Source organism: Amblyomma americanum, chromosome 8, assembly GCF_052857255.1.
Source record: "Amblyomma americanum isolate KBUSLIRL-KWMA chromosome 8, ASM5285725v1, whole genome shotgun sequence".
In the NCBI taxonomy this organism is placed as follows: Eukaryota; Metazoa; Arthropoda; class Arachnida; order Ixodida; family Ixodidae; genus Amblyomma; species Amblyomma americanum.
The window spans coordinates 26,541,556-26,555,339 of record NC_135504.1 but is presented as its reverse complement, the minus strand read 5'-3'; the positions used below and the strand labels follow the sequence as shown (position 1 = coordinate 26,555,339).

Genomic DNA, 13,784 nt, shown 5'->3' with positions numbered 1-13,784 from the left:
CGGAGATGTCTGAAAACAGCTCAGCAGCCTTCCGTTTGGTGCTCCGTTGCGCCATAAAAAATGCATGATCATAGCCAAGTCCGCCTTATGAAACTGCACAGCAATACAAACAAATCGAAGAACAAGAAAAGAACATAAAAGGGGACAAGAGAGATGTTTTTAAAACCTGCAGTTTAAAAAAAAAAAAACTCGGAAAAGTTGGCATATAGGACGACTTCTCAGTGACACAAAAACAAGGTGCTGAAAAGGCGGGAATAAAGAACTAAGGGCATACGTTGGTTATAAACATGCGAGCCCCTTGTGAAACACTGCGACGGATGGATGGATGGATGGTTGGTTGTTGTATCGAGATTAGATGGCTTGTTTTCTTTTCTTCCCCCCCCCCCCCCCCCCCCAGAAAAAAAAAACTATGATCATGCGGTGGCCACATCCCACAGCGGCAAAATGTGCCGCCTGTAAATCGCTGTCATTTTCATGGTGGCTTGCTTGTGTGCTGTTCTAGCTTCTGCCTTGCCATTTTTTTTTTCTCCTCGTAGTGATTCTGTGAATCCAGTTCTCGACCAGGCGCCTCTCTCTCTTTCTTTCGTCACTGGCTGCTTCCCGTTGTTCTGATTGGACGTTTTTCCAGTAGCGCACCCCCCCTACCGATGCTCCCTCGTACCTCCCCCCTCCCCCGCATCTCTTTCCCCCCTCCCCTGGTCCCCAAGAGTGATGCCCAAAGGGCCAACATACATCGGGACCAGTATATCCCCCTCCCCGGAATAATGCATAGTACCACCCACCACCACACTCCGACGAAGAGTAGCTGGGGATCATCCCATCGACTTTGAGGCATGCGAGGGCCGTTTACACCGAGCCCAATCGATTCAAGCGGCAGCGTGTAAATCCTGCAACGTTCAAACACACACCTGCAAACGTTAACCGGTCTCAAGGCTGCTTTTTCATCAGCGTATGTACAGTCTTTGTCAAAAGTATGCAGGCCAAGCGCTCTGCTTCTGAGCTCCGCAGCGCGGTTCCTCTCGCATACTCAGGGACTCTAATATCACGAAGGCAGGAGGAACTAAAGTCCTCAACCCTCCAAAGCTTACGACTGTCAGATGTGCTTAAGAGCTACACGGCTCGGAAGCAAGTTCCTCGGGCTGTATATTTTTGGCAAAGACTGTACATGGCTTTGTCTCCTTATGAGACCTTATTCACGTTCTGTTCTGTCTTAATTCGCCTCCCGGTCACACAAATCTCTGCCCAGGTGTCCACGTTGCAAAATTCCTTCGTGATGCCGGGGTGGGATTACATTGGTGCAGTACTGTCTTCGTCCAGCCTGAACATATAGAACACCTGACGCAAAGAAACACACAGCTGAAACTACTCCCTCGAAACAGCATCCAAGACACCCACAAAGGTCGTAGGAAAACACGCGCGTCCCAGGACGGGTGGCAGAAATCTAAAGGTCAGCTGACCTGCACAGCGCAAAACTCCTCCGCCATGGCAGCCCGACCGGTTCGTGGGGGCAGAAATGAGGGGCGGCGCTGCACACTTCTGTAGTCGGAGGAATGCCGCGAGACCTGCCTTTCGAGTGTGTCGCACCTGCCAAGAAAGCCAACGCTTGCTTGGCAGGTGCAACACACTCGAAAGGCAGGTCTCGCGCCGCCAAGGTGTATTTGCTGAGCAGAGTAGCTGACTTCCGGACCTCTGCAACCGAACAAGGCTTGCTCTGAAACCCGCCAATTATTTATTTTCCAAGGAGAGGAAATGACCCCAGGCTGAAACCTTCTTAGTGGTTAACTTAATTAGGCGCGGAGCTCATTACATGACAGCAGTGAGCCTACTGCTCGCATCGCTCTACACAAGGTTGACGCAGACTGTACTTATACGTCCATTCTTCATATGCGTGGAAAATCCTTCTTTTAAAGTTTTTCCATTGCTCGCATCGAGCAATTAAGACTGCCATAGGAAACCAATGGGGGAACGTTTTTGACAATAGCGAAAACGTTAGTAGCGGGAACAAAAATGCAAGCCTGCCGAGGTGAGGTCTGCGGGTATATCGATTCTTATTGCGAAATCTTACAATATATGAAGAAAAAAATGCGTTCGTTGAAAATGGTTTTGTCCAAAATTTCTGGGCATGGTGTATTTGAAATTCATGTTTTACATTCGATTTCGAGGCAGATCGCTTTAACAAAGTTTTCAAAACGTCGGCTCTATCGTTTCCTTAATTCTTGCTGAACCGCTCCGGGCGATGCGGTTATCACATGTACTTCGTCGCGAACAAGGTTTCGTGGTTAAGCATACCTGCAAGTTCTTTTACCTCCGTGACTTCGACTATATCCGCGATAGCTCCGTTTCTTTTCCATCTATATATAAACGCATTTTCAACAGCTCAGCAATTCATACCTGGTTCACTGAATCCGCTTTGCACTATCATGTTGGAAATCTTACTTTGCGACACTTCTTGGCGTTCCCGGTTTTCTCTTTCCTGATAGTAAATAATTTGGGGTCCTGAACTAACCAAATCCCCGGAACATGAACAGCTGTTCATCGCGATACTGAAACTGGGGATCGCTATAATCAAGACAAGGGGACAACACTACATAAGAACACCACAAGACACGAGCGAACTGAGTTTATTTTCGACTTGGCGCATATTTATACGCATCTAATCAAGGGACACACAAACATAAAAGCTTTACTGACGTTCATCTAGATGTTTGTTTTCTCGATCTAACGTTGCAAGTTGTCGACCTACGGGATTCTTTTTTTTTTCTTCTCAGGATTTCTTGTATCGTTTTCCATGCTCGGCCTCCCCCTTTGTGTGTGTGTGTGTGTGTGTGTGTGTGTGTGTGTGTGTGTGTGTGTGTGTGTGTGTGTGTGTGTGTGTGTGTGTGTGTGTGTGTGTGTGTGTGTGTGTGTGTGTGTGTGTGTGTGTGTGTGTGTGTGTGTGTGTGTGTGTGTGTGTGTGTGTGTGCATTGCCTTTTTTTTCTCTTTGAAATGTGCCTGCATAGCAGAAACATGCATATTAGAAAACCACAGCTGCTGTACTGCCGAAAATACGCCATCGCGTTTTACTGTTGGGTTTGTTGTATTTTTTTCTTCTTACCAGCAGTTTCATATCATCGGTCGCTTTTTTTATTCACGTTATCAGAAAGCTTAAAAAACAGGCAGCAACGTGAACAGTTCATTAGTTCCTGGGAATAAAAATAGGCCGTCGTCAAGCAGACATATTTTGCCGGCCGTTTCACTTTACGTCGTTTGTAATTCCCTCTCGCTATGGATCCGGAGCCGGAAGTCGATCCGCGCGCTTCTTTTTCTCCTGGCGGGGTCGGCCGGCGGAGCGGCTCGCTTCGACTCCGTTTGGCTCGTCTGATAGCGGGCTTCTTTCTCTCCTCGCTTTTTTGTTTACTTTTACTTTTCCCTTTTTCCGGCCTTGATGCGGAGCCTCGTTGGATCGCTGGCGCGCACGCATTTTCGTACAGCGCCAAGGGCGAGGGGGCGCGGAGCCAACGTTCGCGGCCCGTGGCAGCAGCGCGTCTTTTTGCGAAACTTCGGCTCGCTCCGATTCCGCTCGTCTGGCAACTGGGGCCGGCGTCTTTGTGGTGGTCGGTCTTTTCATTGTATTGTCCCCGCGTTAACGTCGCCTCGTCGGAACACGCTGGTCTCAGCTTCTCACACAGCAAGTTCAATCCTCCGTTGATCGTGTTTTCTTTTTTCCCTGACGTTCGCGTTTGTAGCTCGTCTGCCCTGCGTCGCTGCCAGCCGGCGCCGTGTGAGAAACCGCCGCTCGGGGCTTACCGCCGAGGCGTGCGATATAATAGCAGCGCGTCGCATCGTCGTCAGGGCACCTCGAGTCGTCTGTTGGCCCCCTCCGCGCCGTGAGTCGACTGTCGAGGCTTCACTCGAGGGCCACGTCTAAATGGTCGTTGTAGCGGCCGCACCACAAATGAACATGCTGCCGTGCTTAGACTTGCACGGGCCGCCGAGCACCAACGGGACTACCACCGCACTCGGTGTCGACTCCCAGGCAGCAGTGAGTGCTACAAATCCCTCCGCGGCTTCTGTTTTTTTGTTCCAGCAACGCCGCGGCAGCCGCTGCCAGGCTGAAACACGGCTTAGGGCCTGTGCGACCGGCTGTCGCCGAGCGCGCGTGTTTTTTTATCGCGCCGAACAATCGGCCTGCTAGACGAGCGACGATACTACTCGGCGGGGTTGCTGTCTTTGTGTGTGCGTGTGTTTTTAACTACGCTCTTTCTTCGCCGCCGCTACCCCCGAAGCGTGGTCGCCGCTCTCCGGACTGCTCGCTCTTTCACTAGCTGTGTCGGTGAAGTCTCAGGAATCCGCGGACGCCGCTTCGGTTTACAACAAAAAGACGTGTTCGGTTGTCGGGCAGCGGCCTTCAACCCCTTATTACTACGCGCGCAGTGGCTCCGTTTACTACGCTCAATCAATGCCAAGCTCGTCCGCGGCGACGTCTTCGTTCTCGACATTCCAGGAAAAGCAGCAGAAGAAAAAAAGAAAGTACGGGAGGGGACAAGTTTTATTTCTTCTTTTTTGCCCGGTCGTGTTATCCAATCCGTGACGCCTTGATGCTACACCGCCAATCGCTATGGCACCGCGCGTGAGGTAGTACGTCGTTGATCGGTGGTCTATTCTTTTCCGGCGTGGCGCTGTTCTACACTGGCACCGAGAAGCACGATTTCGGCCGAGGCGAGAGTTATAAAAGGAAAGCCGCAGGCGGCCAGCAAGATCTGGACTACGCGTCCAGCTGCGCGAGTTCGTTGTTTCTCGATTTTTTTTTTTTTCACTCCTTGATCCTTCGTCGGTTTGGCGTCTTGGATGTGACGTCACGCGGTTGACTGCCTTTTTGTGTCTTTTGTTTGCCGTTTGTTTTTTGTTGACGCCGAATCCGTTGCGGCGTGCGCTGCACGTTGCTATCTGCGCGTGTGGCGAGTCCTCAGTCGGATGACGTCATCATTGGCAGCCTAGGTGACAAGCCCGCGGAAGAAGCAAACAAAGCGTTTAATCACCAGCTTGTGCGCCTCGTTAACCCGGGGAAGCTTTTGAGCCGAGCCAAAGCGAGCCAGAAGTCGCTGCCGATTGATTGCGCTTCGTTTGGTCTTGTTTCTTTATGTAGGTGTTTGTGGCAGATAATAGTGAGAAATAACCTAGCTGAACGTCATCGGGCAACAGTTTGGAAGTAGGAGTTTTATGTTGAACACTTTAGTGTTTTCCCTGCATATGTATGATTTGGACAGGACTAAAAGAACACTTTTTGAGGGTTATGAATGCATCTTTGCCAAAAGTGACCAGGCTTGATGGTTTGGTTCTTGCGTAGTGGAATCCTTACGGCTTCCCTAAACATCTGGAGTTCTTGAAAGGTGTGAAGGGCACGCCTTACCTTGCAGAGATTTAAAGAACTCTAGAAACCAAATTTTTGCTTGTAAACGTGTTTTCCTCTCTCAAATGATGTGTTAGACATTAATATACATGTATTACTGCATGATATTCACCTCTCACTGCTAAACAAATACATTGAATTTTTTGATGATGCTGTTTCATCAACTAAACGACGGCTGGGACGTATAGTTTACCTTTGCGGCACGTGAGGCACGAAAAAACTTCAATATAACTGCAGGTATGTCGTTTGCTGTCATTCCAACTCTTGAAGCAGGCCGTTTTAGTGTTGTAGTGAATTAAAACTAGGTATCAGCATTAGCATTGATATTGCAGGTTCTTTTCGTGCCTCATCTGACCTAAAGGTCAACTGCATGTTACAGCCATTGCTCGGTTGGCAAAACCAAAACAGCATGAGAGAAGAAGCTTATACCATGTGGTGGTCCATGTGTTCTATTATCTAACACATCATTTGAAAGAAGACAATATGCAAGTAAAATTAGGTGTGTGTGGCCCTTTAAAGCTCATTGGGAGGCGTAAGAACTGGACTGTACGACTGAGAAGCGAACCATGCAGCCTGATTACTTTTTGCAAAGGCGGTGCCTGTTTGGCGAGATAGTTAAATGGAAACCAGAGGTTCGTATAACGTTGAGCATTTCTCGGTGCTCAGGGGTTGGGGTGGGTGCAACTATAGACACAGGCCATCTGCTTCTGCGCAGTTATAGGTGTGCACTTCCAGCACTGTTGTGTAAGCATTACCAGTAATTTTTTATTAGTTATTACATATTGTTTTTTGTTTGATTGCTATGCACTACAGGTAGCTGCTCATAGCAAGAGCTCAATGTGGTCTGTTATTTGCGCTATTTTCTTTGTATTTAGTTTTCAGAAAACAATAATTTACCCTGACAATTGTTTTAATGTGTTGGAAATTCTAGCAGTTCTGACTGCACACACTTAATATATGTGGTCCCAACAACTTGAGACCCCATAGAGTGCTATCCTTGAGACCAACGGTGCAGGATTTATGACACATGGCGAGATTGAAATAGGACTCCTAGATCTCGGAGACACGCAGGTGGTTGCAGGCCTCGCAGATGTTGGAAATATGAGCGTGCTGGCTTCTCACATCGCAGCTGCTAAGGATGGCTGCTTTGCGAAAGCGGCAGTGGCAGGAGCGCTGCAACAGAACGTCTTCGACTTCCATTTCATTGGTTTACAAAGTTGTACATGTTTTTCTTTGTATGCAGAGCCCAGTACACATGCCACATTACATTTAAGCCTGTTTGGTACTCTTTCTACGTTCTTTTTTTTTTTTAGCCAGGAAATTATTCGTAAGGAGCACCCAGCGGATGCGATGCATGAATGCTGGGCGTGGCTGTGTTATTACCTTGTTGATGACACAGTGCCTCGCTGCAAGATGTTGAAATACATAGGATCATTTTATGCTGCTGTTCAGGATAACGTTTTCGAACTCAGTGAACAGTTCTATTGCCAACTGGTTGCATATCAAAAATCTACAGCAGACTAATACTCATGCATCAAACATAGTGCTATCAAACTTTAGTTAGTCGCTTGCCCTATGAAACCCTTACGTTATGAAAAGGCAAGCATGAAGGTACTTGGCATTGACATGAAGCCAGATCTGAAAGAATCTTTTTGAAGGTTAAGCTGACCATCTTGTCTTGCTCTGGCGTTCATTGCATTTCCATTTATTGGGCACATGGGGCTGTATTTCCACAGTACGTTCGTGCTGTTTTCAGTAAAACTTCAATTTCGGACACCCTATGTAGACGAACCTCCTCACAGAAGGCCGTTTTTTCATGGATGTACATCAGTATCCCGCGTTATTTTCCTTGCAGTTTTAATGCTCTAGCGATGATTTTGCTTCTGCAATTCCAGACTGTTTCACGCAGCCATCCTTGTATTAGTAATTACTAAGTTCCAAATTATGCCGTGCTTCAAAGTCTCTTTTGCTTACTACTTGCTGTGACATGCACCGTTCGATTGGCGATGGGCGTTTGCATATTTTTTATGCTAATGTTTCTGCCTCTTTACTGTTTAATTCGCGACGTTCATTTTGCAAGAAGTGTCAGCCTGGGTGGTTTGTGTCCAAATAAGCCAGTTGTGCAGCAGTTGCATATCTTAGGTGCTGCGGGACAGTAGTGGGCTGCTGTTTGCTGCAAAAAGAATGTGCTGGTGCAGTTTGACCAGTGACTGTGGTAATAAGAATTTGAACGACGCTAGAAAGTATTGGTTGATTGAGGCTGCATATTGGCCATCTCATGTTCAGTTACACAACACTTTCTAGGCTAGTTTTGAGTCATAGCATCACTGTCTGTAAGATATTGCCCAGCTCGCATGACCGCATAAGTGTCGCATTCACCATGTTCATTCTTTAACTGACAAGTAATGAGACATTTCCCTTCCTTATTTTCAATAATTAAATGCGCCTATGAAGGGAGTTTCACATGTCGGAGTGTTCATTTCTAATGATGGATGAGTTGTCCAACAAAGTAGTTTGCTAGAAATGATCGTGGTCGCCATGGATGGTGGCAATAGAGGAAAGGTCTGATGATGATACGGAAAATGAGGAAAGGTGGGCCAGCAACCGGCTTTGACATGGTGGATGTGGTAGGAGTGGTGGTGGGCTGGTAAAATAATGGCTAAAAGATTCATGGCAGTAGAATTGGTGTAAGTAGGAGAGGCTGGCGACCTTGAGTTGATATAAAAGGTTGGGGAGGTTAGGTTGTACTTTTTACTGGATGTGTGTGAGTGATAAGCCATATATTAACGTAAGTGTTCACTTACGGCATTGCATGCTATTATCTCACGCTGGCCCAACTATGACGGTCAAAAAGTGCAGCTTCTGTTCTGTGGGTGACTGTTGCTGGACACCGTGCGGGACCCTGTTCTCACAGCAGTTCTTTGCTTGAATGTCGTGTGCACAGCAAACTGACCTGGAGCCCGACGCCAATGGTGGCGCCCCGGGAGTGGTGCTCACGGGCGCCCAGGCAGCCGGAGCCGGGGCTGCAGCCGCAGCAGCAGCCGCCGCCAACATGGCAGTCGTGGAGGCTGCCAAGAACGGCCAGCCGAAGCGGCTGCATGTCTCAAACATCCCATTCCGATTTCGGGACCCGGACCTGAGGCAGCTCTTTGGCGTGAGTGAAACTTGCTGCATTTTAGTACAGTTTAGTTGACCGTCAGCTTAACTAAACTGTAGGTGGCGGTGATGCATGGCAGTGCCAACTAACTAACCATTGAGATCTCGAAGTTCACTTGAGGTCAATGTTCTCGCTTGAACGGGTCAACTGGCGAAATAACTGTAGACATGCTCTATTGCGGAGTCGGTGAAGTTATCCTGCTGCCGCATGTTCTCAATTCACCTGAAAGTTTATCCTGGCTCAATATGCGGCTTCCTCTAATCACATGAGTGGGAACAGGCAGACACTTCATGCGGCATCAGAAAAATTGCAGCAAGGAAATTTAGTCGAATATGCCTCTATTGGATTATCTTGAGCCTGTGCGGTGTTCATCTACAGAACACGTAAATCACACTTTTGAGAAATTGAGTTCATTGATATAATGTATGGAGTTAATGTTTAGAATTAGATATCCGAAAGTGTGAGCATTTTTTTAATAAATTGCTTGCACTTAGTGTGATTGCGAGATCCAAGGGTTGAACCAAGTTTCATGGTATGTGATATGTTGCCGCATTTTGAACGGCAGTTGAAATTGCCAGTGCAGCAGAGGTATTTGAGTGCTGCGTTGAGCTAGTCGGTGTCTTGGTTCTCAAGAACTTGCAGAGCAAACACTGCGTCATACACAAAGCGGATGGAATACAGCAATACAGGCTGGTTTTAACAAAGTTTTATTAGAAAGACGCATCCTGCAGACCAGTGTAATGCTTTTATGGCTCTTCAGACTGGTACACTTAGCGTTTTTGGGCCGCCACGATGGCTCACTGTTGTGCTCAGCTGCTGACCCGAAAGTCGTGGGTTTGATCCCAGCCCCGGCGGTCACATTTCAGTTGAGGCAGAATGCTAGAGGCCCGTGTACTGTGCAATGTCAGTGCATGTTAAGAAACCCCTAGTGGTCAAAATTATCTGGAGCCCTCCACTACAGCGTCCCTCATAGCCTGAGTGGCTTTGGGATGTTAAACCTTATAAAACCAAACACTAGTGTTTTGAAGTAATGAGTCATTTTCATTGAAACAGACATTTGACAAATAAGAATTCTGTAAAGGTGAAAGGCAAGTGATGATAGCACAGGTAAGCTCAGAAATGCATGTATGATATTCCAAAAGACATCACATTACACTCAAAAACTTGATTTTGTTTACTGCAGTGGTTAACATTAATCAGATTACCTTAGAATATAAAAGCTGCAGTGGTATGGAAGTTAAGCGTCGTCTTTTTGTGCTGCAGGCAGAACAGAAGTTTCTTCCTTGCTATGTACAATGCCTTGGCTTTTCCTACCTTTTATGGTGGGAGCCTGAGGAGGTTTGATTTTCTGCTGTGCTGTATAGATTCTCAGAATTTAGCTATTAAGATGATGTGGGCTACCTTGTAATGCTTGGATTTGGCATGGGCCGGGATTGTTTCTTTGGTAGGGGGAATTCTGTTGCCGCTTGCTTCATATGAAGGTTGCCGCATTTAACTCTGTTTGACATGTGGTAGCCTGAACCGCTTACTTGCCGCTTACTTTTATTTCATGGAGGTAAAAAAAGCCCCCTGTTTTTCTCTGAAGATACAACCTTTTACTCTGCTTGAACTGTAACTGAGACGTTGCCTGTTCTTCTGTTTGCTGTGTATGTGATCATGGAAGCCTTTCTGTGGACCCGCATATTGCCACTAAATTCAGAGGAATGAACAGTGTCAGGTTGGCCTAGAGCCAGCTATTAAGGCAGTCTTTTTCACATCTATCTGTGCTCCTTGTGAAGTTATTCACCTGCAAGTTTGTGATTGCTGACACAAGGTAAAAACGTTCTGTTCAATTTCCTTGCAGCAATTTGGCGCCATTCTTGACGTTGAAATCATCTTCAACGAGCGTGGATCCAAGGTGAGTGGGCCCAACATTGTTGTTTCTTGTTCATTGCTTATTTCATTTATTGTTGGGATTCCATGCTTTCTGTTGCTCTTGGGTGACGCAGTTACTCTGCCAGCTTTGGCAGTGTGATGCCGCTGCATGCCGTTGTTTCAAGCTTGAGGAAATAGTCTGTAAATACTGATGCAAAGTTGAAATGGAGTGTTGGTATATTCTTGAGCTAGTGTATATGCTGTGCAAAGAAATGCAGGGGGTTGTATGCAACAGCAGTCCGAATTGGCTGTAACCTCATTTGTTTTGAGGCACTTTTCACCATGGCTTTTGTGCTGAGAAGCTGGCTGGGTTAGTGCCTCCCTCAGGGGCTTTTGTTAGTGGCGAAGTGCTTTAAAATGTCCAAAGGGAGCTCATTTCCTTCTGTGGGGTTATAATAGCAGTGAAGCCAGAATCGCTTCGGAAAACTTTTATTTGGGGTGGGGGGTGCTGCTTTCATGCTTGGGCGTTGCACGTCGAAAGCAGTGCCAAGATTCCTCCTTGGAACGGGAAGCAAAACCACGATTTTGCAGTTATGAAGAAAAGGTCATTTTGTGCAGAACTATCACCTTGTTAGCTGCTCTAAGTCTGCATTAGTTGGGCTGGACTTAACATCTTGTATTCCAGGTCATCTTATATTTTGATAAAGTCATGACGTGGTGTTTTTAAAATCATGGTGCCACTGTAATAAGCAACCTGGAGTAATGCGAGTTTGGAAAAATGGCACGCCCTTAGGAAATGGGCTCCCTTTTAGTGTGGGTGCGGCTTGAGCACAGCAGAACTTTCTTTGGCTGTAGACACTGGGAGAGCTGCACTAATTGCTAGATTGAGGCTGCAGCGCAAAATGGATGAAAGGCAGTGTCTGTCATGCTTTCCTGTACTGACAGGTCCTGAACCCTTGAAACGGACGCTGCGGACAAACTGAATTTGACCTGTATCGTTTGAACACAGTGTTCTAGCAGAGAATACTTTCACTGAAAATTTAAAGCCTTTGTGAGCCAGGAAAGGCAAGGATAGAAGCAAACGGTTGATAGAATTGCATTCATCAATTGACCCGTCCTGCAGTGACGGAGAAGCACTGGACGTGCCTTTAGCTTTGAAAGTTCTGCTGTCTCTGCTCACTTTCCCGGGAGTGTTGTTCAGAGTGCGAAAGGCCAGTGTTGAAATCTTCCACAGCAAGTTGCTGCCCCGCCCCTGTCCCTTCAGATTGTTAATTTCATTAACTCAGTCCAACATTCCTTGATGGGTTAGTTATAACTGTTGAATAAAGCAAATCCTCTACTGCTGTGGATGGGTAACTGGTGAGCATACTTGCTGCGGGTGTTCTTCCAACACACCGGGACGTTTGCAGTTTGTCCTGTTGTGTGAAATTGCTTAGAGCACCAAAAAATAAAGGACTCAGCGTCAGGACTGACACTTCAGGCGAGTGGATTACCTATCCGCGATAAATTCACTGAAAGCTTCAGATATCTACTGAAATCAGTTATTCATGATCTGGTGCTGAAAATTAGTTCATGCTTGGAGCTTTTTCAAGCTGTTTACAGTGAAGTAAAGCGTCCCTGTGTGTCTAAACTGAATTTCTCTCCCATGTTTTTCATTGAGCAGCATTTCCTGCTGCTGAGGCATCAAATTTGTTTTCATTGAAAAACGCTTTTTTCATTGCAGTGTCAGCCTGTGCGTTGCTCCTGTGTGCATTATTGGTTTCATTTTTGAACCAGCCATTACTGCCGCGTCTTCCTTTTTTATCTGGAGCTTTTTTTGTAGGACAGTGTGCACTCTGGTTACCTTGAGGATCTGCCATTGTGCTTGAACAAAGGGCACGTGTACTGCTAGCTCTCAGCGTGTACATGTTCATTTTTGTTCAGGCCGGTTCAGCAGTGTGTGTTCTTTTTTTCTTCTTCTCTTTGAAATGCTCCAGCTCTGCTGGAGCGTTGTGACAGTGGCAACAGGAAACTTTGACATGCTCAAGCGTTTCAGCCTTTTGCATCATCAAGGGGTTGATTTGTGGGTATTCTTGTCCAGATGTATGCAAGCCAGTTTTTAGAGCTCTGCTTTACTACGAGGACAGTCTAGGTTTCTTGCCTCCTCAGGTATTACCACTGGAATGAGTGGGGTTAGAGCAGCGTAAGCATTGAAACGGGTAAGTGGAGGTTGAAGGCCATAAAATAGCTTGCCTCCCTGCCTTCCATCGGCACTTCTACACTGGCAAACTGCACTGGGATCTGAAAACAGGAATCCCGGAAGTTTTCGCTCGTGCTGCTGGCTAGCAACAAGCAAGTTTTATAAACTGCGCCAAGTTCGAAATTTCATTAGCAGAACCAGTTCTCATATAAATTATCGTTTCATTTTTTTTTCTCAAACATTGTTTTATGCATCTTGCTGAGAACAGGCACCAGTGTGGGGCGCATATTACCCGCGGCTCAGCTGAAGTCACCTTAGACCCTGCAGATAGGTTGGCTCTACATGTATGTGAGGCCCCTAATTTTGGATCATTATTTCCGTAAAAAAGGGGGAGGGGGGGGCTACTTATGTGCTTTAGCATACAGTAAGGTTAAGTAGGTGGGTAGTTTTAACAGTTCAAAATTACAACCGTAACTTGCATTGTACATGCGATGTGCAAGTAGCATCCTCAAGGTTTTCTGTTGGCCACTGTGGTTCAGTGCATTCAGGGCTTGTCTTTCTTTTCATCTTTTCATTTTATTTGCTCACCTGTATTTGGTTTTCCTTTATTTTTCAGTATCTCTGCTTTCACTGAAATTGAAGTTAACTGGTTCGGTAGTTTAGAGATGACATTGGCAGTTGAACCTTGTTATGCAGTTTGCTGAGGCTTATTTAAAAGTTTTCCTCAATGCGGGGGTAATTGGACACCAAGGCTTGTGGTTGATATCTCGCTGTTTAGATGTGCTGCCTGGCCGAAACCGCTCTTAAAGGGTGAAGGGGGTCTTAAAAAAAAGTTCTTTATTGCTGTCACAATTATGAAATCATCAGGGAATATGTATTTTTGCATGCTGATTCAAATATGCAATTTAATTTTATGTAAACGAAGTCTTTTTGCATTTATGGAATATGTTAGGTAACTTTTTTCCGCAAACTTTCAAGAAATTGTGTTCAAGACAACTTGCCAAAACATGTTTCATTGGTTTCTTTTGACATCAAGGAATACTGTAAGGATAAAATTATTACCCTCCTCAACATAGAAGTTGAGTTAGTGTTTTGAAGGCTTCAGAAACAGGAGTACAAATCTTTTTTTCCCATTTGTGAAGTGGCAACTTCGAAAATCTATGATAGGCAGGGTAATAATTTTTTACCCTCATTGCATTCCTTG

At 46.2% G+C, this 13,784-nt stretch overlaps 1 protein-coding gene across 12 annotated transcripts in view; it reads left to right on the top strand.

Moving 5' to 3' along the window:
* Positions 1–13,784, top strand: part of LOC144101188 (RNA binding protein fox-1 homolog 2-like) — a 437,474-nt gene that overhangs the window by 392,707 nt on the left and 30,983 nt on the right. For all 12 annotated transcript variants that reach the window (XM_077634247.1, XM_077634253.1, XM_077634248.1 and 9 more), the window contains 2 exons: positions 8,335–8,544; positions 10,391–10,444. In XM_077634247.1, the coding sequence (XP_077490373.1) occupies positions 8,335–8,544; positions 10,391–10,444 (264 nt within the window). The remainder of the gene's footprint in view (positions 1–8,334; positions 8,545–10,390; positions 10,445–13,784) is intronic.